The sequence below is a fragment of the Protopterus annectens genome, chromosome 14.part0, assembly GCF_019279795.1.
Source record: "Protopterus annectens isolate FY-2018-M chromosome 14.part0, PAN1.0, whole genome shotgun sequence".
Classification (NCBI taxonomy): Eukaryota; Metazoa; Chordata; order Ceratodontiformes; family Protopteridae; genus Protopterus; species Protopterus annectens.
The window spans coordinates 25,642,330-25,667,569 of NC_056748.1; the positions used below are offsets into that span (position 1 = coordinate 25,642,330).

At 41.7% G+C, this 25,240-nt stretch overlaps 1 protein-coding gene across 1 annotated transcript in view; it reads right to left on the reverse strand.

The window, feature by feature from the left end:
* FRYL (FRY like transcription coactivator) overlaps positions 1-25,240 on the reverse strand; it is a 3,917,685-nt gene that overhangs the window by 583,722 nt on the left and 3,308,723 nt on the right. Inside the window, exon 50 of the mRNA XM_044055727.1 lies at positions 12,080-12,154. Coding sequence (XP_043911662.1) covers positions 12,080-12,154 — 75 coding nt within the window. The remainder of the gene's footprint in view (positions 1-12,079; positions 12,155-25,240) is intronic.

The following is a 25,240-nucleotide window of genomic DNA, read 5'->3' on the forward strand; positions in this document are numbered from 1 at the left end:
TCCACCAAACTGGTTTCCTTCTCTTAGAGGAGTGAGTCTTGGTTTTGCTAGGGATGGCACGATCCATGCACCCTTGTAGGTGCTCATAGAGTGCATTTGTAAAGGTTTCTGCATCTTGGGCAGTGTTATCCTTTAGCGTGGGGGTTGTGAAACTTACCACCTCTGTCTTAAGTAAGGTGAAGTTTGCTTTAGAAAAGTTTTTTACTGTGGTTTCCCTAGTTGGGGGTGGTAGTGGGGTGTGGACATCCAGAGTGATTAGTTTATGGTCTGATCTAACCAGTGACGGGTTGACCTCCATTGTGGAACACCTGTCGCCCATGTTGGTGATGACCAGGTCCAATATGTTTTCACCTCTGGTAGGGGAGTTTACCAGCTGATCCAGGGTGTTTGAGTTGATGAATTCCAGGAAGCGCTGGGCCTGGGAGTTTGTACTCGAGTAGTTTTCGCAGTTAATGGTAGGGTAATTGAAATCGCCCAATATCAGGGTGTTCGGCAGGACCTCCATGTTTTTCAGTGTCTCCAGAAAGGTGGAGTGGTGGCCCTGGGTCATGGAGGGTGATCTGTAGCAGGCCACAATTTGCACTGCAGATCTGCCCGATGTTAGTTTCACATGGATGATCTCAGAGGTATCCTGTTGCGCCACTAAACTGGAGGTGTAGGTATCCTTGATGAATATGGATATACCCCCTCCTTTTGTGTTTCGGTCTGTGTTCTGTGGCCGAAACGTGTGATAATGAGTTGTAGCCTGGGAGTGTTGGGGTGCTCTCTGGACCTTGAACCAGTTGTCAGTTATTGCACAGATGTCGATGTTCTCCATACTGAGGAGTGCTTCAAGCACGTGCATTTTGAAATTTAAACTCCTGGCATTGAGCAGCATAACCTTCAGTTTTTTGTTAATTGTGCTGTTTACGGAGGTGGGTTTGACTTTTGAGCCTTGTCTAAAAAAGGCACTATGGGGGCAGCAAGAGCCTTGACCAGTATTCGAAAGCCTAGGGGTGGACAGGTGCAAGCCATCTCTTGTGAAGCAACGCAGCTTGCCGAGCCCCTATCCTTCCTTCCATAACCATCTTTTCATTTCAGCCAACACTTCATAATCTCTGTTTTCATTGTACAATAATCCATCACATCATCTTTCCTTCCTTTCTCATACCTTCCATACAATATCATATCCATATTGATATTTCTGAATCCTTCCCATTTACAGTCATGTTTCAACTTTCTCCAAAACATTTCATTCTTTTTATTCCAAAAACAGTGTTTTGTCATTTCTTCCTCGTTACATTCATTAGTTTTCATTTCCTCTATTACTTTATATTTCATACTACCTTTGACTGGCAGTTTATTTAACAAAATTCTCCTCAAAAAATTCTCCCACCTCATGAAACATCTCAAACCTTATCCTTCTATTTTTTAAAATATTTGTTACCTCCTTTAATTCTTTCTATGGATACACCAAGTAATATTTTTCCATGATGATGGTACATCTTTTCTAATTCCATCAGTTTCATTAAAGTTTAACCTCCATAATTCAGCTTTACTTTCATATTTTCCTTTTCACTATAACTTTTCTTCTTACCTTCATTTTTCCATACTTCAAATTCACATAACATTTTTCTTCCATTTTTTTTCTCTTTTACATTTATTATTTAAGACAGATGCTAAAATACAATGGGATTTTTTAAATTCAAACCTTTTTTAATATACATCACCCCTCTTTTAAACTGGTTTAGTCTTGATCTCCAAATAAAAATGAAAAATAACAGCTTAGCTGGAACAGCAAAGTATGTTAGTTTTTAGCATATATAAATATTTAACATATACACCTTTGTTATTAAGAGATCAATAACTTTTCCACCATTTCTTCCCATTGTCATATATCATATTTTCCTAATTTCACTCCCAGTGCACACCTTTCTTCGGGGATATATGCCATTCATTTTCTTAAGTACATAAAACTACTTACTCTTCAATTAGTTTAAATGTACTCCAAATTTTGTTTAACAATCTCAACAGCTAACCTTTTTATTCCTCTTCCTTCCCCTATTATCTCTCTCAGTCATCTCCTATTATAGCCCACATTGATCTGTGACCTGAAAATTCAACAATTTCCACTCCCACACCTTCCTTCACATCTTCTGAATCTATTCCAGTATGAATAATTACCGTTCTGTATGTCCAGTCCTCATTTCCCCTTATTTTCAGCCCTTCACATTTAACCACATTGAACTCTTTCATCACCTTAACGTCATGCTACTGTTAATCTTGCCCTCCTTAACTTAAAGGTAATGTTTTCCCACCTTAACTACTGGCATATTTATCATTACATACTCATCTATCTATTCAAGAAAAAAAGAAGTTATGTCTTACCCATAACGTTCCATCTATTGTTGTTGATCTTCTTTCATTCATCACTGATGGGTTCAGTTCCGATCCCTCGGAACCGAGTTGGCCTAATACCAAGCTTGTGCCAGCCAAAAACTCTCAAACTAAGTTTCTACCCACAATGCCCTTCTTCCTGTTACCTCAGATCGAGTTTGCCCATGTTATACAAGTAAAGCAGAGGCCATTTCTGCGCAAATGCCCTAAGACACCACTTGGACCCAAAGTATCCCCCAGGAGCCTTTGGTGGGGGAAGGAGGGTGGGAAGTGATGAATGAAAGATGATCAACAACACAGATGGAACGTTATGGTAAGACATAATCTTCTTTCCATTCATCACTGAGGGGACAGAATCCCCAGCTACCTTGTGATCTTTGGGCGGCCCTTACGGAAGAACGTTCCTGAGTACCACTGAGCCGAAGGCAGCTCTCCCTCTGGAGACCACATCCAATTTGTAATGATTGATAAAAGTGTGGGGTTTATCCCAAGTGGCTGCTGCACAGATATCATCCAGAGAAGCCCTGGAATGGAAAGCTAGAGATGTTGCCACAGATCTAGTAGAATGGGCTTTAGTATTCTGTGGCATAGGTTCTTTTGCAAAAGAATATGTGAACCGTATGCTGTCCCTTAGCCATTTTGATAAAGTGACCCTGGAGATAGAATTTTCCATTCTAGGCCCAGAGAAGGAAATGAAAAGTTGGTCAGTTTTATGAATTGCTTTGGTCCTGTCTAAATAAAATGTCAATTGTCTGTAGACATCCAAGGAATGTAGGCAGTATTCCCCTTTATTAGAAAAAATTGGGAGAAATAATGGTAAGTAAATAGTCTGACTGATGGAAAAGTCAAAAACAACTTTGGGGAGGAAAGATGGATTTGTCCAGAGTGATACTCTGTCCTTGTGAAAGATTAGATAGGGCCTTTTGGTGCATAATGCCTGAAGCTCAGAAATTCGTCTGAGTGACATGATGGCTACAAGGAATAGATATTTCCATGACAAGAATATGAGGTCATACTTTGCTGCAGACTGAAATGGAGGTTGAGTTAAACACTGGAGAACTAACATGAGGTTCCATGGCTTTATAGGCTGTCTGATTGGAGGCCTAATGTGAGAAACTCCTTTGAGAAAAGTTTTACATAAATGCAGTGATATGACGGGAGTACCATCTAATCCATTATGATAGTTTGAAATAGTCGCTAGATGTACTCATATGGTAGAGGCTGCGGCTCCATCTTTGAAAAACGTAGATAGGCATTGCAAACCCGCTGTGACTGGAGCCGAATACGGATCTAGCATCTTTTTCTTTGACCAAATAGAGAATCTTTTCCATTTGACCAGATATAGTCTTCTGGTGGATGGTTTATGAGAGGCCAGAATAATGTCACGAACAGGTGAGATGAGATCATCCTGCCTGGCAACTAATGGAAGTGGAGAAACCAAGCTGTCAGCTTGAGACTGGACAGGTTTGGAAGACAAAACCCTTGGGGTTGAGAAATTAGGTCTGGAGGAGGGTCCAGAATCCACGGTCGATATAACAAATGAGGCTGAAAGAAGGGGAACCAAACTTGTCGAGGCCAAAAGGGGGCTATGAGGATCACTTTACATTTCAAACGAATGGCTTTCTTTATGAATTGGGGTATCAGAGGAATGGGGGGGATAGGCATATAGCAGTCCCGTGGGCCAATCATGAATCAGAGCATCCCTCGGGGACTCCCCCTTTGGGGAGAATAAGGCAAAATAGTTGCTGCATTTGTTGTTTGATGGGGAGGCGGATAGGTCGCAGCAAGGCTGGCCCCAGTGGCTGAAAATTGCTGCCGCTACTTCAGGACTGAGAAACCACTCACGAGGCAAGAAAATACATCTGCTCAACTTGTCTGCAATCACGCTGGAAATCCCTGGGATATACATTGCTATCAGAAAGAGGTTGGAAGCTATCGCCTACTGCCAAATTCACATGGCCTCTCGACACAGGGGATAGGACTCGTTTCCTCCTTGCTTGATGATATATATTGCCTAACTGAACTGCAATCGTTCCAGAAGGAAGAACAGGTTGGAATGCTTGCAACACTAACAGCACCACTCTCAGTTCTAGAACGCTGACATGCAGGGTGGCCTCCAATGTGAATTACGTGCCTTGGACTGTTTTTCCCTGGAAATGCCCCTCCCCCAACCCTATTAGGGAAGCATCCATGGTCACAATGGCTTTGGCTGAGGGGGCTGGAATGGACGGCTTAAAAGTTCTGTGTCTGGTGTCATCCACCAAAGAAGATCCTGCTAGCAAGAATTGGTTATCTGAATTCGAAAGTACAGAGGATGGTAATTCGGAAACCACTGAGAGAGAAGAAGCCACTGAAGTATTCGCATGTGCAGTTTCGCAAGAGGCACTACTGGTATGGAAGCTGCCATCGATCCTAAAACCTGAAAAACATCTCTTGCTGAAACTTTGTTTTGACAGAGTATCACCCAGAGCTGAAGCCTCAATTTCTGAAGTCTGTGAGCTGGGAGTGATACAAGACAAGAGCAGGTGTCGAAGACTGCTCTGATGAATTCTATCTTCTGGACCGGAGCAAGACAGGATTTCTCCCAGTTTACAGTCATCTCCAAAAGTTTTGCCAGTGTTACCAGAAGATGCTTGGTGGGGGAGGTAAGGATCCAATCGCCCAAATCCGGAAACACCTGGAATCCTTGTAGTCTCAAGCGAGATGTAACCACTACCATGAACTTTGTGAACACTCTGGGGGCTTTAGAGAGTCCGAATGGCAGGTCACTAAACTGGTAATGATTGGCTCCTAACCGGAAGCGAAGACGACTCCTGGAGCTGTGTCCATTTTGATGTGGTAATATGCGTCCCAAAGGTCTATCGAGCACATCCAATCACCTTTCCTTAGAAAAGGGAGAATGGACTAAACAGTGACCATCTGGAATTTGGTTTGTGATTGACTTCAAATTGCCGAGATCCAGAATGGGTCTCCAGTCCCCTGTCTTTTTTGGCAACAAAAAGAATCTTGAGTAAAATCCGGATCCCCAATGATCTGGTGGGACTAACTGGATGACTTTTTTGATACAGCTTGCTTATTTCCACAGCTGCTTCTTCCCTTTGACACGGTGGAATGTCGGGAAGTTTTGCTGGAAGCTTTGGGTAAGTGATGAGGGGAATGGTGTAACCTCTGGTTATGATCTTCTGCACCAAAAGATCACTGGTTATTGAATGCCAGGCAGCTTGGTGCAGAGAGAAACTACCCCCAACTGCATCCAGAGGAAGCAATCAGGCCACTCTTCAGGAGCGCTGATCAGGCTGCCCAGAGAAAGAATCCCTGGGTCCCTGATTACATGGACCCCACCTCTGCCTCGGTAGGGGGTGTGTTCCAGACTTGTTACCCCCTCTGTCCCCTGGGGGTATCATCATCAAGCGTGGCATGGAAAGGACCTTGAGATTTTTTGTGCCACATTTTGCCACTCTCCTCTGGTTCCTGGAAAAGGAACGTTGAGGGTTGGAAAAACATAGACCTACGGCAGACAGGGTCTTACCATCCTGCTCACACCTGGCCAGAGTGTCCTTCACCTTAGGGCCAAAAAGGGAAGATGCTTCGATGGGAGCATTCAGGAAGGAAGACTTGAAAGGGTCTGCGAGGACACAAAGGCGCAACCAGGCATGGCGTCTCATAACTATGCCTGAACCCGCAGCTCTAGCCTTCCCTTCGGGTGCGTGTGAGAGCAATCTCATGGACAAATTGGAGATAGATTCCAGGGTTGCAAGCTGCGAGGCAACTTTATCCCTTATATCATCAGGCACCTGCCCTGCGAGTGCTCCAGACAGTTCGGAGATCAAGTCTCTTTGCAGCCTCGTAAAATGTGCCAAGTAGTTCAGGGACCGTATGGCAAAGGTCGCTGAAGCAAAGACTCACTTCCCCAATCTGTTCATGGCCTGCAACTCTGTTGGACGGGTGAACAGTATGATTCTCTTCAGTGAGATCCTTTTTTGTGGCCACTGCCACCACCATAGCATCGACTGGTAAACCACTGGACCAATGTGGATTTTCTTCGGGTGGAAAATGTATCTTGTCAGGTCAGGTTTCCGAGGAATTGACTCAACAGAATCAGGGTTCTTCCAACCGCGCTGCACTACGAGCTGAACTAGCTCGTCTGCAGGCGGGGTCACCCAAGTAGTAGATAGCAGAGCATGGAAAGCCTGCAGAAACATGGACTCCTCAGAAGAAGGATTAGTGGGCTTCCAGTCACCCCTCTGCTTCAACATTTCAAGGATGTCCGTGAAGGAGACCTCCTCAGGCGGTGACCGTGGGGACCCTTCACTGTCATCGAAATCCATGACCTCTGTTAAGAGATTCCTCAGGCAAGTCTATGTGCTTCCTCTTGCATGATCTCTTCCATAGGGGCTCCTCAGTGGGGACTTCTGAGGAGGACTTGGAAGAGGGAGCACTCTGCAATGGAGGGTCCTGCAGCTTTCCTGCCCGGTGTCCCGGGGAGGTGGCCTGTGACAGCTATAGCTCAGGGGAAGAGGTCTGGGGTTCCAACGTCAGCAGAATACATCCAGAAGCAAGTGCCTGCTACATAGCATAGAAAGCAGGTCTGCCCAAAGAGGGATGGGAGCCCGGAACCAGGGTCACACCCCACTCCATCAAATTCGTTCCCGAAGATGGCGCCTCAAGCAGGATCTGTGCAGACAGGACTCCCGGCACAGAGGATGGAGCAGAAAAAACACTCAGAAGTGAGCCATGAACCGAGGAGCCTGCAGCCCAATCACGGGGTTGAGGAACAACCGGTTCAGCGGGAACAGAGGACCAAAGGGACAGTCCCGGAGCCCCAGTGAAGTCCACTACAGGTGCCAAAGATGGGTGGGTTCCAAAATAGACATTGGAACAGAAGGCTTTGGAACCGGTATGGTCAAACCAGGAGAATAGGATGGAGTCCGTGGAGAAGTCAACCAAAGTCCTGCAGGAGGATGGGTCCTGGAAGGAGTGGGTATCCCCCTGGCTGTCACAGCTGGTTCACAAGATGCACCACATCAAGTTCTGAAAGGCTGTTGGTGGATCTAGTGGATTCTCCTGACTGGGAGTCAGGTTGTTCTAGGAACGGACTGTACACTTGCCCTAGAAATGGGTCTGTGGATGGAGTGTATCGGGTCCGTGGTGTGGAACCTACTGGCACCGATGTCTCAAGTTTGGAGACCGGAAGCAGTAGGGTCAAATTCGTACTTATCGGGGCCATAAAAGGCCATGGCACCAAAGGGGCACTTGGAGTTGACGCGGAAGGTTCAATCATAATTGCACAGACAGGCATTGAAGGCGTGCACTTTGCTGAAGCGGTGCCAGAGACAGTATAAGAGCTGAAGCTGGCACCGACATAGGAACAGTCGTAGCTGGAGCAGAAGAGGTCGGTGCCAACGAGGCAGACTTGTGCTCCGAAGACAGTTTTGGCACTTTAGGTTTCACAGATTTTCCCTGGTCACCAGACGGTGAAGAGGGAACTGAATGGGACCTTTTCTTATCCTTAACTGGAGGGGATGAAACCACAGTCACAGAAAGGGCCTCTGAAAAGGGCAACTTAAGCAGGCCCTTCAGGATCAACTTATTCTTGTGCTTGCTCAAAGTTCGCTGACTGAAACTTTGACAAATCAAACAAGGAGGTTGCACCGAAAGATGAGGCATCCCCAAACAATAAACACAATCATCATGAGAGTCACTACTCTGAAGTTTACCCTTACAAGAAGCACAATGTTTAAAACCAGATGTGCTCTTTTTATCAGACATCATGAAATTTACACACAACAATCAAGATAGAATACTATAAAAAAATTTTAAACTCTGCTATTTCTATGCCTAAACACACACAACTAGACAGATAAAAGGGAAAGAGAGAAGAAATACCAACGATGGTATTCAAGGAACACCACAAGGTTAGAGAGAGAAGGCCATACCACCAGTGGTACTTAAGAGTTTACCAAATGGGTAGAAGCAGGGGGTGAAAGGTCTAAATATAACTGTAAAAATATAGAATTATCAAATATAAACCACAATCGAGAGGAAAGGTGACAAAATATTCTAAGAGATATAAAAAAGTTTTCACTTAGCTGAGAGCTCGGCTTTATGGCTACGCGGCAAACGAGATCTGAGGTAACAGGAAGAATGGCATTGTGGGTACAAACTTAGCTCGAGAGTTTTTGGCTGGCGCGAGCTTGGTATTAGGCCGACTCGGATCCCAGGGCTCAGAACAGAACCCATCAGTGATGAATGGAAAGAAGATTAACAACATCAGATTATCTTTTTCCTTTCTGACATAATTTTGCATACATAGAGCCCTACTGGTCTGACATATCGTTCCCTTCTCAAATCACATTACCACCCATCCTGTATTACTTACTAACACATCTAATATTTTTATCAGAACACCTATCCCAGAATATGTCTATTTTCCCAATGACCATATAATCTTCCTTCCCCATGCTTCTTCAGCGCTCTCTTTTTCCCCACCTTCTGTCCAACAAACATACTACATCCCTACTCTTATTTTCTAAACTCTATCGATAACAAAACTCATTTTGTATACTATTTACATTTAATGCCAATATTCCTAGATCATTTTCCTTTCTTTTTATCTTTCTTACTTTCAGTTTCTATTTTCCTTTTCCCATAACCCTCCCCAAATGTTTTATGTTCTTTCACTGTCCCTCCTCTCTCCTTCACTTTCTAATACTGCATACTTAATTCGAACTTATATCTGAGACCTTTTTCCAGACCTCTTCATTTACTCCATCCCTTTCAGTATTTTCTACATTTTCTTCTTCACATACTTCCCACATTATACAATCTTCTTCACAAAAATCTTCACAGTAACATTTTCAACTAATTGTCCCTCTTTTATACTTTTTTTCCACTTTCTTTTTCTGTCAAAGGCCAATTAAAAGAAACACCCTGCTCATTACATTTTCTACATATAGGTTTACAATTCCTGGTAGTATGACCCTTCGCCCAGAACACCTTTCGACCTGTGAGCGCAAGACATCTGGACAAAGCTTAAAATAATGGGGAGGGGGACAAAGGGCAAAAAAAATAGGGAAAGATTTTAAATATTGGTCTTATAAACTTAGAATGTTGCTAGAATAACAGGATTTGTGTCAGCATGCATTTCCTGAAGGATATGAAGTCAGACACTCATGTATGTCATTATTTAGTTACTTCAGTCCTCAGTGATTTGCCAGAAAACCACAAATTTGATGAGGAACATACCAGAAATATAAGAAAATCTAGACAACGCATGTCTCTCAGCATTGTCCACATCTCCTATTACAATTTTACACCAAATGTGTTCATTCTCCACAAATAAGGGGAAAAAGGCTTTAGTTTCACCACAATATCTAAAAGTATTTTTGTCCATTTAGCATGTTCATATTTAGAACCTGATGCATTTTTTCTTCACTTACATTTAATATTACCCTATACTTCCCACTCTCCTGTCCAAAATTTTCTTTCCTCATGCACCATCTTAACATCACATACTTCACTATAAACAAAGTTCTTAACTCATTCTTTCACATCTGATGTTCTGAACTGCACATTTTTTTTAGTTCCATGCATAAATTCTGAAAAAAAAGTCTTTCCATGATGACAGCATGCTGTTCTAACAAAAAAAGTTTCAAATTTCATTTCAAAAGTCTATTACCCGAGTGAATTAATACTCACATCTTTTAAATCAAAAACTAGCGATAAAATATTACCCATAATGCCATTCCACACGTGTGTGTTTTGTTCGGATTCTTATCACTTTTTTCTCTGCATATTCAAGTCTTTCAGTGTTCCTTTGCAAACCTGTGCTTCCCTCTTCCTTCATGCTTCTTCTGCCTGCCTGACTTAAACTACAGCATGAGGTTTGCAGTTCTCTTTTCTGTGTTTGCATAAATTCTCTCTCCTGTGGCAAGTATAGGTCCTTAAAACTGGCTTCTCCATCGGCTGAGTAAACACTCAAGATTTATACACACATTTATTTATTTCTCTCCCGGCTTACCAGATTTTTCAGAAACTTCCTGCTCATGTAGCATTTGTTCTACCATATTCCAATCAGTCTCATCTCCATCTTTAGGCTCTTCCTCATGGATTAAATCCATTAAGACTTGTGTTTCAAGTTCTTCTTTATTAAAATCAGTCATAAATGCATCTGCATCTCATTATCAGGCTTTACAGGCCTTGCAGCATTTTCAGCCAGGTGACTGCTATCCTTTGCCATGCTGGAAGTGTCTGAGCCCAGTAACATTGCTCTGCTGCCAACCTTTGATTAAACTCATGATAGGATGTGTAGTCATTTAGCACAGTCTTTGTGTAAACAAAAAAGCACAGATCATGCTCATCCTCAAGTCCATCTTTTGGCAGCACACATGAAACTTTGGTTTATTCAACTCTGAGGTGAACATGGGATGGATAAACTCCCCAAATTAAAAAACAAATCAAAATGGCATAAAAGCTTGAAAGAGTCCACAACGGTAGTGTCCAGAAGCTGAAATCCTGACCCAAATGAAAGAAAAGAAATGGAAAAGATAAAAAAAAAAAAAAGTGCATGTCTGGAGGTGTAGGGGCTACTTCTCTACAAAAAACAGAGACAGAAAGCCCCCAAAAGAAGGCCTGGAAACATCTACAAAAATTATCTTCTGGTGACAGGGAAAGAGAACATATGAAAACTCTTTGTTTAAGTTTGTGTATCTAACTGTGTATATTTACACAGTGTATGCATGTGTTTGTATTTTACATTATATATATATATATATATATATATATATATATATATATATATATATATATAGACACACACACACACACACATGTATATATATATATATATATATATATATATATATATATATATATATATATATATATATATATATATATATATATAGATATATACAGATATATATATATATATATATATATATATATATAGATAGATCTACTTCAGAAGCTTGAAATTTCAAAACTTCGAACTTCAAACAGCAGAGACCATAAGATCAAAGTTTTGAAACTTTGAAAACGTAATACATTTTTTTTACGTCTTTGCAGGAGGGCAAACTCCCCTGCACCCCCACACCCCCTGCTAAATAAATATACTAATTCTGAGATTGCACTACAGTGAGGAAAATGGTAAATTTCCACTTCCACTCTGTATGGCGATCTCCATTCAAAACATCTGAAGTTTCAAAATTTTGATCTTATGGTCTTGGCCTTTTGAAGTTCAAAGTTTTGAAACTTTGAGCTTCTGAAAGGAATTCATACATTATACACACACTATATATATATATATATATATATATATATATATATATATATATATATATATATATATATCTATATATATATATATATATATATATATATATCTACATATATGCCCATATATCTATATTTCTATCTATATATATATTTTTATATATATATATATATATATATATATATATATATACACACACACACACACACACACATGTATATCTATACATCTCTCTCTCTCTCTCTCTATATATATATATATATATATATATATATATATATATATATATATATATATATAAAATATACATATATAAACATACATATATACGTACATATATACGTACGCACACACAATGAGCTGAAAAAAAACCACTGCAGAATCACACACAAACATACATACATACATAAAAAGCAGAACAAGACTTACTGATGGATTCTTTGGAAGACCAGCTTCTGGACCACAGAGTGAAAGCACATTCATTAATTTCTCCCTTGTTCTTCTCTGAAAAAGAACGGTTTGTAAAGTCAGATCCACTGAGCGTATTTCAGTATAAATCACTATTCAAAATAATTTCATCAAATAAAAATGGAGACTGTCTAAAATGTTTCTACACAAGGAAGTTGTCAGTGGCATAGTGTTTATAAACAATGGCAACTAACATACAAGGAAAATGTGTCAAACTGTTCATTAACATGATAATTTCACATGGCAAAGCATGAGTGAGTGACCATAATGCTACAGCTAGAGGGACATAATATTTTGGTTTCAAAATAGCTTGTTATATACATAACCTACTTTAACACCACATACTGAGGAACATTTAATCAGAAAAATGTCAGCCTGTATTCTCCAGCCACCACTACATTGGAGCAGTTTCTTCAGCAGCAGCAATAACAGGGAACAGTTCCCCAACCACTACGCCAACAGCATACTGTCATTTTCACTTACAGTCACAAAAAATAGGAGGAACAATCCTCCACCCTCCAGCATTCCTTCCTATTACAAGACCCTGAAAATACAGTCTGGACAATGAAATGCAGCAAGAAACACCCATTGAAACCAGAAGTCAATGTAGATGATACAAGTACATTATTAGCCTGTCTCTGGTCAATGACATACCATGCGCACACCAGCCCTTACCAAGGGGTGGAAGGCAGACTATAATACTGCAGAATGAGATATTACATTATTAGGTACACTTTTATGCAAGTACAACTGAGTGAAATATTTACCTTAACAGCTCCCCTGGAAAGCAATGAAGTGGTCAATTGTTTTATTTTCTATTCTGTGTTAATATCAAATTTCCTAATAATACCTGTGGTACCATTACAAGCCTTTACTCTTGCAGGAGCCCTTTTGAAATTCAATGCAGGCTCATTCAATTCCACTTCTTCTAACCATAACTAATTCTTCATCTTTACAGGCAGGGCCCATCTACGTAGTTTACCTATTAAATACAGGATATGCTTATTCATTTTATTCATACTTGCATTTTTATGTCCACTGGACTGCAGACTATTTTTTTTTTAATTAAAGGCATAAACAGAAAAGCTTCACAATAAATAATGCAATACAGTACAGTTACTTTTTCAACTCGATTAAGAGTACATACAGGGGAGGGCCTTAGCTGCTTATATGCACCAATCTTCTATGGACTTCTATAAAGTGTGGACTAGAAATGGCACCATCCAATCACAGACAGCAACACCTGTGAAGTTTTTAGCCTAGCTTGGCTGCACTTGACCTGATTCCAGTCTCCACTTAGTAGAGGATAAGGCTAGCCACTGAACACATCATAGCAAAGAAATGGTACCTGCTCCCTCCCCTGCTAAGATCCACTACAAATCCATAAAAATTTAAACCTCTACTCCATAATCACCTCTCACTAAACTGGAAATGTAATTTTATACTTCCTACCTAAATGCTTTCACTTCCCCTTGTAATTACCTCCCTCCTGCCCCTCTTTCTTCTAACTCTCTTTGTCCCCCACCCTCTACTTTCTTCATCTTCGCCCCACTGTAAACTCTATGTAAACTCTTTTATATCTTCACTTCCCTCTGACTACATGCCTCTTCTTGCAACTGTAACTTTCACTATTTACATAAAATGTATCATTCATCTGAAACTTAAAATAAAACTATATATTTTGTTTTCTGTACTATTAATACAATCTGTATGAAAAATTGTATTTTTCCTATTTGTAAATTGTTTAAGGGTGCAATTTCATTGTAATATGTAACTTAAAGTGTGTAATATGTTTATGATCGGAGCTTTTCTCCCCGGGCCTCCACTGAAAATGGGCCCTCGAGCCCAGTGGACTTCCCCGGTTATCAAACTGGAAATAAATAAATCACCACCATCCCCCCAAAGGACAGGACAGCATTCAAATCCTCATCATTTATCCACACTGTCTAGCCAACTTTGGAAGGTGCACTGGACAGTAGCACAACTCTCATTGCCTGGGTCACAGACGGGCCTTTACCCCTCTATGCCAATCATATCTCTCAACCTTGCAACACAAGAAATCTGGACAAAGCCAAAAAATAATGGCGGGACAAAGGCCCAAAAATAGGGACAAACTTTAAATATTGTTCATATAAACTTAGTTGCTGGAATGAAAGGTACCGAGTTAGCATGCATTTTCTAAAGGATATGAAGTGTGAAACTCAAATGCCTGTCATTATTTAGTCACTTTAATCCTCACTGATTTGTCTGAAAATACACAAACTTTATGAGGAACAGATTAAAAATATGAGGCAAAAATCTGGACATTATGATGCCAATACATCTGACCACTTTCCTCTTCTTTTCCTGTCTGTAAAATCAACACGGACTGAGCTTCTTGATTCAAAGTCTCTCACACAAGACTTCTAGCATAAAGGAAGGATGTATTTTGTGAAAAAAAGTATCAATTTAGTTACACTTTGATGAACGTGTTAGTTCGACTATGTTTTGGGCCTATTTCTGGGGGAGACCCAATGTGTTACTCATACTGACCACCTTAGGAAAAAATGTAATGTGTATCAGAAATATGCCAGGAAAGATAGAATGTAAGAGATGGGAAAGAATTTTGCAAAAGGAAATATTAAGTTTATGTTGTGGAAAAAATGGGTAAATTAAGAGGATGGAAAGAAAAAGGTAAGAATACTGAATTTGTCTTTTTATCTAGTCTGTTTTAGTACTTTTCATTCAAGAACGAAGGCTGTAATTGTTTTTCTAATTTTACTTCTTGTAGTAATCTTATAACAAGACCTGCTTCTATTTTACCTACAAAACACATTTTATAGTTTATTACTCTTTACTTCTATCTGCCAGCATCTGTTCTCATTGCACTGTCTTATGGCCCAGGTTTTCCCTGAAAAGGGTCCTCCATCCAGCAGATACACCCAGTTATACAACAAAAAACATTTAAATAAGGGAATACTGAGCAACTTTGTTAATGTTTTTAATGTTATGAAGATACAGTATTTGTTCCGAGACGCAAGCAGAGAATTTTGTAGATGGGAAATTAGTAAAATAAAATGTAAGATAACACCTAAAAAGCACCTATAAAGTACCTCCACAACTTGGGGGGGGGGGGGGGGGGTTTGAAAGGTTGGAAAAATAATGTAAATATGGGCATATCTAAACAGTTTACAAAAACTGCACACAGACCATTAATAATGTACTCTTAATATGTAAAACTAATCTCTTTCTCTCTGGTAAGTTCTGTGAGATCTTTTTTCATCAGCCTAAGCTTGCACCACCTCAGGCAGATGGAACACAGTTTAATATGTCTTGCAGAAAAAGGAACACTCAGGATTGCAGCATCCCCTTCCATTTACAACACATTGCAGTGTTAGTCCTGCAAAATAAATCAAAGCACCTAGTATACGAACAGTACTCTCAACCTTCTGATCTTCCAGCTTCTAAGGCAAGTGTGCAGTTGTTGAGCCAATGACAACACAGAAGGGTTTCATAACACATTAATACCAATATTTTTTTCTCCATTTTCTTTTTATTCAATAAATGCTAACTAACAAGGACAACAAAGATACATACTCGTGTAATTCATATGCATATATCTCAGGATGCCATTAATAATTAAAATTATTTTTTTTCTACCGGGCTTTGAAACTCTCTGCATAACATTAGGAAGTGGATATTAAATACATTACACAAAAACAAAGTATTAATTTGACAACATTTAAAGTGATGAGTAGAAATCAGCAACAAAAACTGATGTTACACAAATTAACAGAGGTAAAAATTTTCGTAAAAAAATCTCATAAGACTGGCAATATTGTGGTGCTGCGGTAGCGTTGTCACCTCACAATAGGACATTGTCCTGTTCGATTCTCAGCTAGAGCGTCTTTTGTGTGGAGACGTGCGTGAATGGGCGTACCTTCGTTGAAGGTTGTGCGTCAGGGCTGGCAACTCTGCATGTAAAAATCTACTGCCAATCATTAGCGGACCGGAGTTCCGCTGTGGCGACCCCTAACCGGGAAAAGCCGAAAGACACAACAACAACTGGTAATATTTACAACAAGAGTAGAAATCACAACAGTGAATGAGTTAGGATATACAGAACAAGACTGGCTGTTTAAAGTAGCAGACAAAACATACATAAACACATGATGCACTGTCACAGGTAAGACTGGCAGCAGCGATATTACAGTAGAGGCAAGTAGTGAAATATGACAGGCATGGTGCACATGGGTGTGGGGCTGTGTTATGCTCTGTACTCCACACTGTGAAACTAAACCATTTTAGTTAGGATTTCCTTTTAAGTGGCTTTTTTTAAAGGCTTTTAAGACCTTCATGTGACAAACACACTGAATCAAGACTCAAGGGCAAACAACTAGAGCTAGTGGTGTAAAGGAAAAAAGCCCTGACTGCACCCTATGTGAACCAAGTTTGACAGTGGCTTGGGCTGAAAGCACTGCGAGGGGATGATGGCTGCACTCATCTGGCTGGGGAGGTGGAGAAGGATGAACACAGCCACAATCCCTAAAAAGAAAAGCCGCAGTGCAGTGGGTGTCCTACAGGCAGGCATGCAATTTGCCAAGCTACTTCTTGGCAAAGCAGCTTTCAAGTGCCTGGGAGCACGCACTCACAAGGGGAAGGTGCCGAGACTCCCTGTGGTGATGGTAGATGCAAATATTCTCTCATTTTTGAAATGCTGATAAGAGCACAGACTCCCTTAATTTCTGACTGCATAATGACCCCTGCAGACTGCTCTTGTCAAAGCACACCTAGAGACTCCCCGCCATCAGAGAATAAACGGGCTTGCAAATTAATTCACTTTTATTATTCAGAGAAGGCAAAGATGCCACTCCATTATTGGGAAAGTAGAACTGTAAGCTATGGTAACCTCCATGCGTTTATATTATGTTGTTGAAAACTCAAACTGTCGACAGTGTAATAATAGACATGAAAATGTCGAAACCCCCGAACATCGAACACACACACACAAAAAAAACCCCACCCAAACGCAACACATGCAGGGAGGCAAGCCCCCCTGTACCCCCCACACCCCCCACTACTTAAATATACCAACTCAGAGATCACACTACATTGCAGTAAATGGAAATCTCTACTTACAGAGATTTCCGTTTACACGCGCGATGATTTTTGCTTTCTACATTTTGGTGCCGACAATATCAGCTTCGATATTGTCGGCCTTCGACAGGGTGAAGTAGACCCACCTCCACTGAGGTTTGGATATCTTCTGAAGCAGTTTTTTTTTTAAATCTTCTGAAGCAGTTCTGACCAGCAATTGTCATTTCCATCAATCTGAGACTATCAGTATGATGTGTAAATGGCAGTGATTTATTTTCAAAAAAGCGTATTCTGAAACAATGCTTCTGGAGAAGGAGAAGCATATTAAGTCTTTGAAAGAAAAGATGTATGGTGTCAAGATGCATGCAGTCACTGCTTCCATTTGAAAGTAAAGGTGCATGTTGTATACAACTGTATGCTGCAGGAGTTGACACTGCTCTAAAATGAGAGATGTTGTATACTACCTGAATACAGGCAGGAATCCTTTCTCCAACATGGATGAATTTGCAAATGAAGTGTTAAGTGAGCAACCTATGTGACCACCTGCATGGGCCACATCTGAAACAGGCCACAGTTTACCATGATCTCCAGTGACTAGAGCAGCTACAGAAGAGAATCCCAGTTGAGTATCAGCTTCTCTAAAGTTGCAGAAGACATGAGAAAGTTGTCCAAGTGCAGGAAGACCTTGACCTCTTCCAGCCTCTGGTTCACTACAACTGTGCTCATGCAGTTTGTGACTACCCTGTGGTCGGGAAACACCCTGAAAGGAAGAGCCCAGAACTGATAAGGGCTTACCCCTGCCTGGAAGCATAGGAGCCTCTTTTGACTCTTATGCTTGCAAGTAGGAAGCAAAGAAACCTCTTTTAACTCCTTGGCAATATTTGCATGGAGGAAAACATCACAGAAATCCAAACAACACATTGCATCTCTTCTTGACAACCTGACAGTGTGATGATCCAGGACTTTTGCTTTGGTATAAACAGACTGAGCCCACGCAAGAACAGAATGGGTCTTAGGCTCTTGATCTGCCTTTTTTTTTGTTTTTTGTTTTGTGACACTATGTGCTAGGACCTCCTGAATAGCTCTTTCTAGTAGGAGATTTGAGACTTCATGCAGTGTTGCCCTACTCTAAGATAGTGGGGCATTGCAAAGGAGTGTTACTGGAGATGGGAAAGGAAAAAAAAAATAATGTAGTCTTTGGATATTATGTCTGTCTAATGTCCAGCAGTCACATGTGAAGGTCTCCCAAACTAGCAAGTGAAGGGACAGATAAACCCCAACTACTTCCAGAAAGAAGCAGCTAGGCAAGGCTTACAAACTCAGCAAACTTGCTGCTGTCTCCTAGACCAGGGAGTGTGGAACCCAAGACTCTAGTAGGGAATTCTTTCTCAGGCTGGCAACTGCCATCCCATCCATACTGGTTTGCTCCTGGCTGTTGATTTTGTTGCTGACCACATGTGGACCACATCTGAGGTGGACTCTTGCACAGCAGAAAAGATGTGATGAGGAGTCAGATTTGAAACAAACAGCTGCAAGGAGTTTCTCTCAATTTTTTTTTCCTGACCAGCATTTCAGAAAGATCAGGACCACTGAAAAAAAAAGTTGTGTCTTATCATAATATTCCATCCGTGTTGTCGAGCTTCATCTGTTCTTGACTCTGGGTTATGGTTCCAATCCTCAGAACTGATCCAGCTGTCAATATAGCTCACACCAGCCAAAAAAACTCTCAAGCTAATAGTATACCCACAATGCCCCTCACTACATTACCTCAGATCAAGTTTGCAAACTTATAGAACAATGAAGGGAAAACAAATCCAAAAGAGGAAGCCATGTCCAAGGAGTGTCCTAACAGAAAAACCCAGGACAACAGATCGATCCACCAGGAACCCACAGGAGGGGGAAGGCTGGTGGGACGCCAAGAATAGATGAAGACTGAGAACACAGATGGAATGTTATAGTAAGACATAACTTCTTTATCTGATGCTGTCAATCTTCATCTATCCTTGACTGATGGGACACAGTCCCCAGCTACTTTATATCCTGGGTGGCCCTATGGAATTTTAGGATATTCCTGGGAACCACAGAACCAAAGGCAGCTCTTCCCCTGGAGACTAAATCCAATTTGTAATGAGTAATAAAGGTATGCAGAGTAGCCCATGTTGCTGTTGTGCATATTTCACTCATGGCAGGTTTAGAATAGAAGACAGCTGAGGTAGATCTGGTGGCATGTGAATTCATTGGCATTGGAAGCTTCAGATTCTTTTTGTTATAAAATGAAAGAAATACAATTTCTTAACCATATTACCATGTCAATATGGTTAAGAAACACAATTTCTTAACCATATTGACATGGTAGCCTTAGAGACAGAGTTCTCTAAGGTTGCGCCAGAGAAGGAGACAAATAATTGTTCTGATCTCCTAAATTCTTTAGTTCTGTTGAGATAGAATGATAATTGTCTGTGAACATCTAACACGTGTAAGCAATATTCGCCTTTATTAGAAAAATTTGGAAAGAAGAGAGGTAAGTCTATAGCCTGATTAATGTTGGACTCTGAGACCACCTTCAGAAGAAAGGATGGATTTGTCCTGAGTGTAACTCTATCCTTATGGGAAAGTAAGTAAGGGGGGGGGGGGTTAAATATAAGGCTTGCAATTCGAAAACTCGTCTTGCAGAGGTGACAGCTATAATTAAAAACGTTTTCCAGAGAGGAACTTTAAGTTACAAGTAGCTGCTGGTTCAAAGGGGGGAAACTACTAGTGACTGCAAAACAACAGTCTGATCCCATGGTGGTAAAGGATCTTTAAATGGGGGCTTTAAATGGATAGTTCCCTTGAGGAAGATCTTACAAAGTCTGTGGGAAATTACGGATAGATCTCTGAAGCCATTATGAAAGTTAGAGATGGCTGCTAGAATGACCTTAACTACAGAAGCGGATGCTCCCCTATCAAAAAGAATAACCAAAAAGTCTAAAACTTTTTTCCACTGGGGCTTGAAAGGAATGGAGGCCATTACCGCAAACTCAGATTAAAAATCAGATCCATTTACTGAAGTAGAGATTCCTGGTGGATGGTTTATGGGATGCCAGTAAAATTTTTTATACTGAGAATGAAATACCATTATGCCTGGTAACTAACTGAATTGGAGGAACCAAGCCGTTAAGCTTGAGACTTTGCAAACTGGGATGCACCAGTTCCTGAGGGTGAGATAGAAGGTCCGGAACTGGAACCAGAATCCATGGACGGTGAACTAGATGCTAAGATTTGTCAAAGTCAGAATGTTGCAACGAGTATTACTTTGCTTCTCATCCTGGTTGCTTTCTTGAGAAAGAGGGAAATGGTGAAAGGCATACAGGAGACCCGGGGGCCAATTGAGGAGAAGAGTGTCTCTCAGTGACTCCCCCTGAGGGGGGGATTAGGGCAAAGGAGCTTCTGCACTTGCTGTTTTGGGGTGAAGCAAAAAGATCACAGCAAGGCTGGCCCCAGCGATGAAAGATCTTCTTCGCTACCTTGGGATTGACAGACCAGTCGTGAGGCATTATTTTATTTTACTTTATTTTACATTTGTTAACCAGGAAAGTCCGACTGGATACATATCCATTTTCAGTGGAGGCCCGGGGAGAAAGGCTCCACATTAAAAAAAATTAGTAACACTTAAAATACAGGTTACAGAGAAATCTAGAACATTTAACAACAATCAGTGACAAATTCAAATTAAGGTTACATTTAGATAAGAAATAAAAAACATTGTTCGTGATGGAATAAATATACAGAGAAAACAATCATATAAGAGAAGTGTGTCTAAAAGAAAAAGGATTTTCAGTTAGAAAGTAAGGATGATGGTTAAGAGAAGGTAGTTAGGTAAGGAGGAGTTTATTTAGTATTGGCAGAATAATAAGCATTAGAATGCATCTGCTTAGTTTGTCTGCTAGGACATTTGAACTCCCCAGAATGTGCATTGCTATCAGAAAACAGTTGTAGGCAATGGCCCATTGCCACACTCAGAGGGATTTTTGACACAGGGGACAGGATTTGCCCCCCCCCCCCTCCTTGCTTGTAAATGTACCAGACTATGGGCATGTTGTCTGACTGAATTGCAATTGATAGGGCAGAGGGAAATGCTTGCAACGCTAGTAGCACTGCCCTCAGCTCCAGAATGCTGATATGCAGATTGGCTTCTGTTGGGGACCAAGTCCCTTGAACGGTCTTTCCCAGATAATGCCCCCACCCCACCCCTTCTAGGAGGCATCCATGGTCACTATGGTTTTGGGATTCTATCCATCAGGATAGGTCCTTTTTGCATCGACTTGTGATAAGTATGGGGTGATTCACTGGGTGGGTTAGAATGGACCACTGATTCGCAAGAAGCCACTGCAGTAATCTCATGTGAAATCTCGCTAATAGGACCACAGTGATCACCACTGCCATGGACCCTAATATGCTTGAAGCACTAGCAGGGCTGGTACTTTGAGCACAGGACAGAATGAACTTAAGATTTTATTTTCTGTAGCCTGTAAGAAGATAGAGAGGCCACACAGCAGTGTGTGTTGAGATGAGCTCCTATAAATTCCATATCCTGACAGGGGGTGAGTTGAGACTTTGTAAGATTGACCCTGATGCCTAGCGGCAAGAACAGTTGCAGGGTGAATTCTGTCACCTAAAGCAGTAAATGTCTGGTGGAAGCAATGATGAGCCAGTCATCTAGACATGGAAACACCCAGAATCTGTGCAGTCTCAAGTGAAGTGTTACTGCATCCATACATTTGGTGAACACCCTGGGGGCTGTGGTGAGACCAAAGGGCAGCAACCTGAACTGATGGTGACTAGCTCCTAGCCAGAAGTGGAAACCTTATTGAGTATTCGTCCATTTTTGCGTGGCAATACACATCGTGAAGGTCTATAGAGCACATCCAATTGTTTTTCTCCAGAAAGGGAAGTATTGACTGAACCATGACCATCCAGAATTTAGACCATTGGACAAATTTGTTTAGAATGCTGAGATCCAGAATTGGTCTCCAGTCCCATATCTTTTTTTGGAACTAAAAAGAACCTTGAGTAAAATCCGGATCCTATTTCGTCTGGTGAGACTTCTTGGATGACACTCTTTTCTAGCAGCTTTTGTATTTTTTAAGGCTGCTTGGTCCCTCTTGACTGGGCGGAACATTGGGGAGTCATTTTCGAGTTCCTGGATAAAGAATGAAGGGGATAAAGTACCCTCTGGAAATAATTCTTAGCACCAAGGCATCTGTGGTTACTTGTTGCCAGGCTGTTGGGTGAAAAGAACATCTTCCTCCAACTGCCTCCTGAGGCAAGCAATTGGGCCTCCTTTTTGGAGCATTGACCAGAGGAGCACTCCCTGGAACCCTGATTCTGCAGGTCACCTCTGCCTCTAGGATGGCATCTTCCATTGGAGCTCCTCCCTCTACCCCAAGGGGGTTTCATACCACGTGTGTCCTGGAAAGGCCTCTGGGACTTTTTGAACCACATCTTGCTCCTCTGATTTCTGGAATAGGCTCAGAAAAACATATGCTCCCTGCAGACAGGGTCTTTCTATCTTTCTCACATCTGGATCAAGTTCCTTTAACTTTGGGGCCAAACAAGGAGGATCCGTCAAAGTGGGCATTGACAAAGGAAGACTTGAATGGCTCCACACACTCACACAGGTGCATCCAAGAGTGTTGTTGAATCGCAACTCCTGAACCTGCTGACCTGGTCACCCCTTAGGCTGCATGTGCAATTAACCTCATGGATGAATTACAGATAGACTCCAGGGTAGGTAACTGGGAGGCCACTTTTTCCTGGAATCCCTCAGCTACTGCTCCTTGACCAGATCCCTCTGTAGCTTAATAAAATGTGCCAAAAAGTTCAAGGACCTAATGGTAAAGGTAAAGGATGAACAGTGGAACTTTCCACAGCCAGTTCCTTTTTAGTGGTAGCCACTACCACCATGGCATCTACTGCTAATCCTTTCACCCAGTACTGATAATCCCCTGGAGTGGAAAGTATTTTATCTGGCCTCTGGGTAATTGGTTAAATCAAATCAGGGTACTTCCAAGCCTGCTGGGCAATCAATTTAATAAGACAGTCAGTGGGAGGGGTCATCCAGGAAGTAGATGGGCAAGCTTCAAAGGCTTCCAAGTACACAGACTCTTCAGAGGTAGGGTCTTTGGCCTTCCGCCATCCTTCTAAGGATCTCTAGAATGTCTCCAAAGGAGATTTCTTCCAGGGGTGACCAGGGGGAACCCTCCCCTTCACTGAAATGTGTCTCCTCAGTGATGGACTCTTCAGGGGAGTCCAGGTGTTTCCTCTTAGACGATTTCTTCCGAAGAGGCTCTTCAGTGGTAATACCTGAAGAGGACTCGGAAGAGGGGTAACCCTTGGTCAGTATGTCTTACATTCTTGGAGTTCACTGTCCAGGTACACAGGTTGGAGTTAGTTCCAGGTAGGCAGGGGTCAAGAAGTGAGACTCTGGTAACACAGAAGCCACCTGGGAAGCAGCAGTAGTCAAAGCCCTGTCCACAGCTTGGAAGACAGGCCCCTCCCCCGAGGAGGGATGGGAACCAGAGACAGAAACTCGGAACTGAGGTCACGTCCTGCCCTGAGAGACCCACCTGCAAAGCCGGAGCAGAGAAAGGGCCCCCACCAAAGCAATAAGGTCGGCTCTTAACAAAAAACAAAAGCTGACTCAAACCCTCTGGACCCAACAGTGGAGACCCGATCCTGGGGACCCGTTGGTTCTGAATGCAATGAGAAAGTCAGAGCCATGCCCGGAACTGAAGACAAGGAATTTGTCGGCACCGAGGCCATTGGAAATCTGTGCGGTTGGAGTTGACAGCTCTACAGCTTGTGAACAGGTCGAGGAGTATATGTAGGGGTACTTGGACAGAAATCCCCTGCATCAGGAGGGAGAGGGGGCTGAGAAGATGGGGGGGGGGAGAGGCCTACCTGTCAGAAGCTGATCCACCAACATCCCTATGTCAACTTCCGAAAGACTCCTGGTGGAGCAAATGGATAATCCAGAGGGAGATTCAGGTCTCTATAAAAGGGCTAGGAAGTTGCCCCAGAAAGAGGTCGATCAATGGTGAATATGTAAGTTCTGGGTGTAGAGAAAGACTCAGACTTTGGCACCAGGGCAGAAGCTGAGGAACCGCTGAAGATGTCATTACCAATGTGGTAACTAAAGAAGCCAGTGCCGACGCTGGAGTTATTTGAGTCAGTGTCATGGTCAACGTTGATGGCACAGAGGTACAGGTTGGTGCCAAGGACTCAGTGCATTCCAAAATTTTCAGAACCTTATATTTCAGTTCTGAGGAGGAACCAGCTGAAGGGTGTTTATATGCTCTTTAGATGTCAGTGCCAATGGAGATGTCAGCACTGAATGAGCAGATTTTACACCAGATGCCGGAGGAGACTGGTCGGCCTTGGATAATGCTTCCTGAAAAGGAGCCTTAAGAAGCCTGTTTATGATCAATTTATTTCTACATTCAACCAGGACTCTATTACTGAAGCCCTGGCAAATACAACACTCTAGATCAAGAAACATCCAAACAGTATACACATTTGTCATGGCCATCAGAGCTTGGCATTTTCCTGCTGCACTCTTGGCACTGTTTAAAACCAGTGGTTGGTTTTGACTTATCTGATGCCATAATAGCAAAAGGGTAGAAGATCAAGAAGGAAAAAACTTGAGAAACACACTCACTCACAAACAGAGAAGAATTCTGCCAATGATGGTAGGAAAGATTACCCAACAGTAAGGAAGGGAGAAGAGAGAGGAAACAAACTATGGTAGGCAAAAAATACCAAATGGTACAGGATTAAGGAAACAAAACACTTGTACGAAATAGAAAAAGGGTAGACAAGGTTTAGAAAACATTATGCAACTTGAAGACGAAGTTAGAAAAATGTAATAAAACTTTTAAAATGTACTTAGCTGGAAGAGTCAGCTGACGCGTCTTTTTTATAAGAGTGGCAAACGAGATCTGACGTAATGTAGAGAGGGGCATTGTGGATAGATTATTAGCACACGAGTTTTCTGGCTGGTGTGAG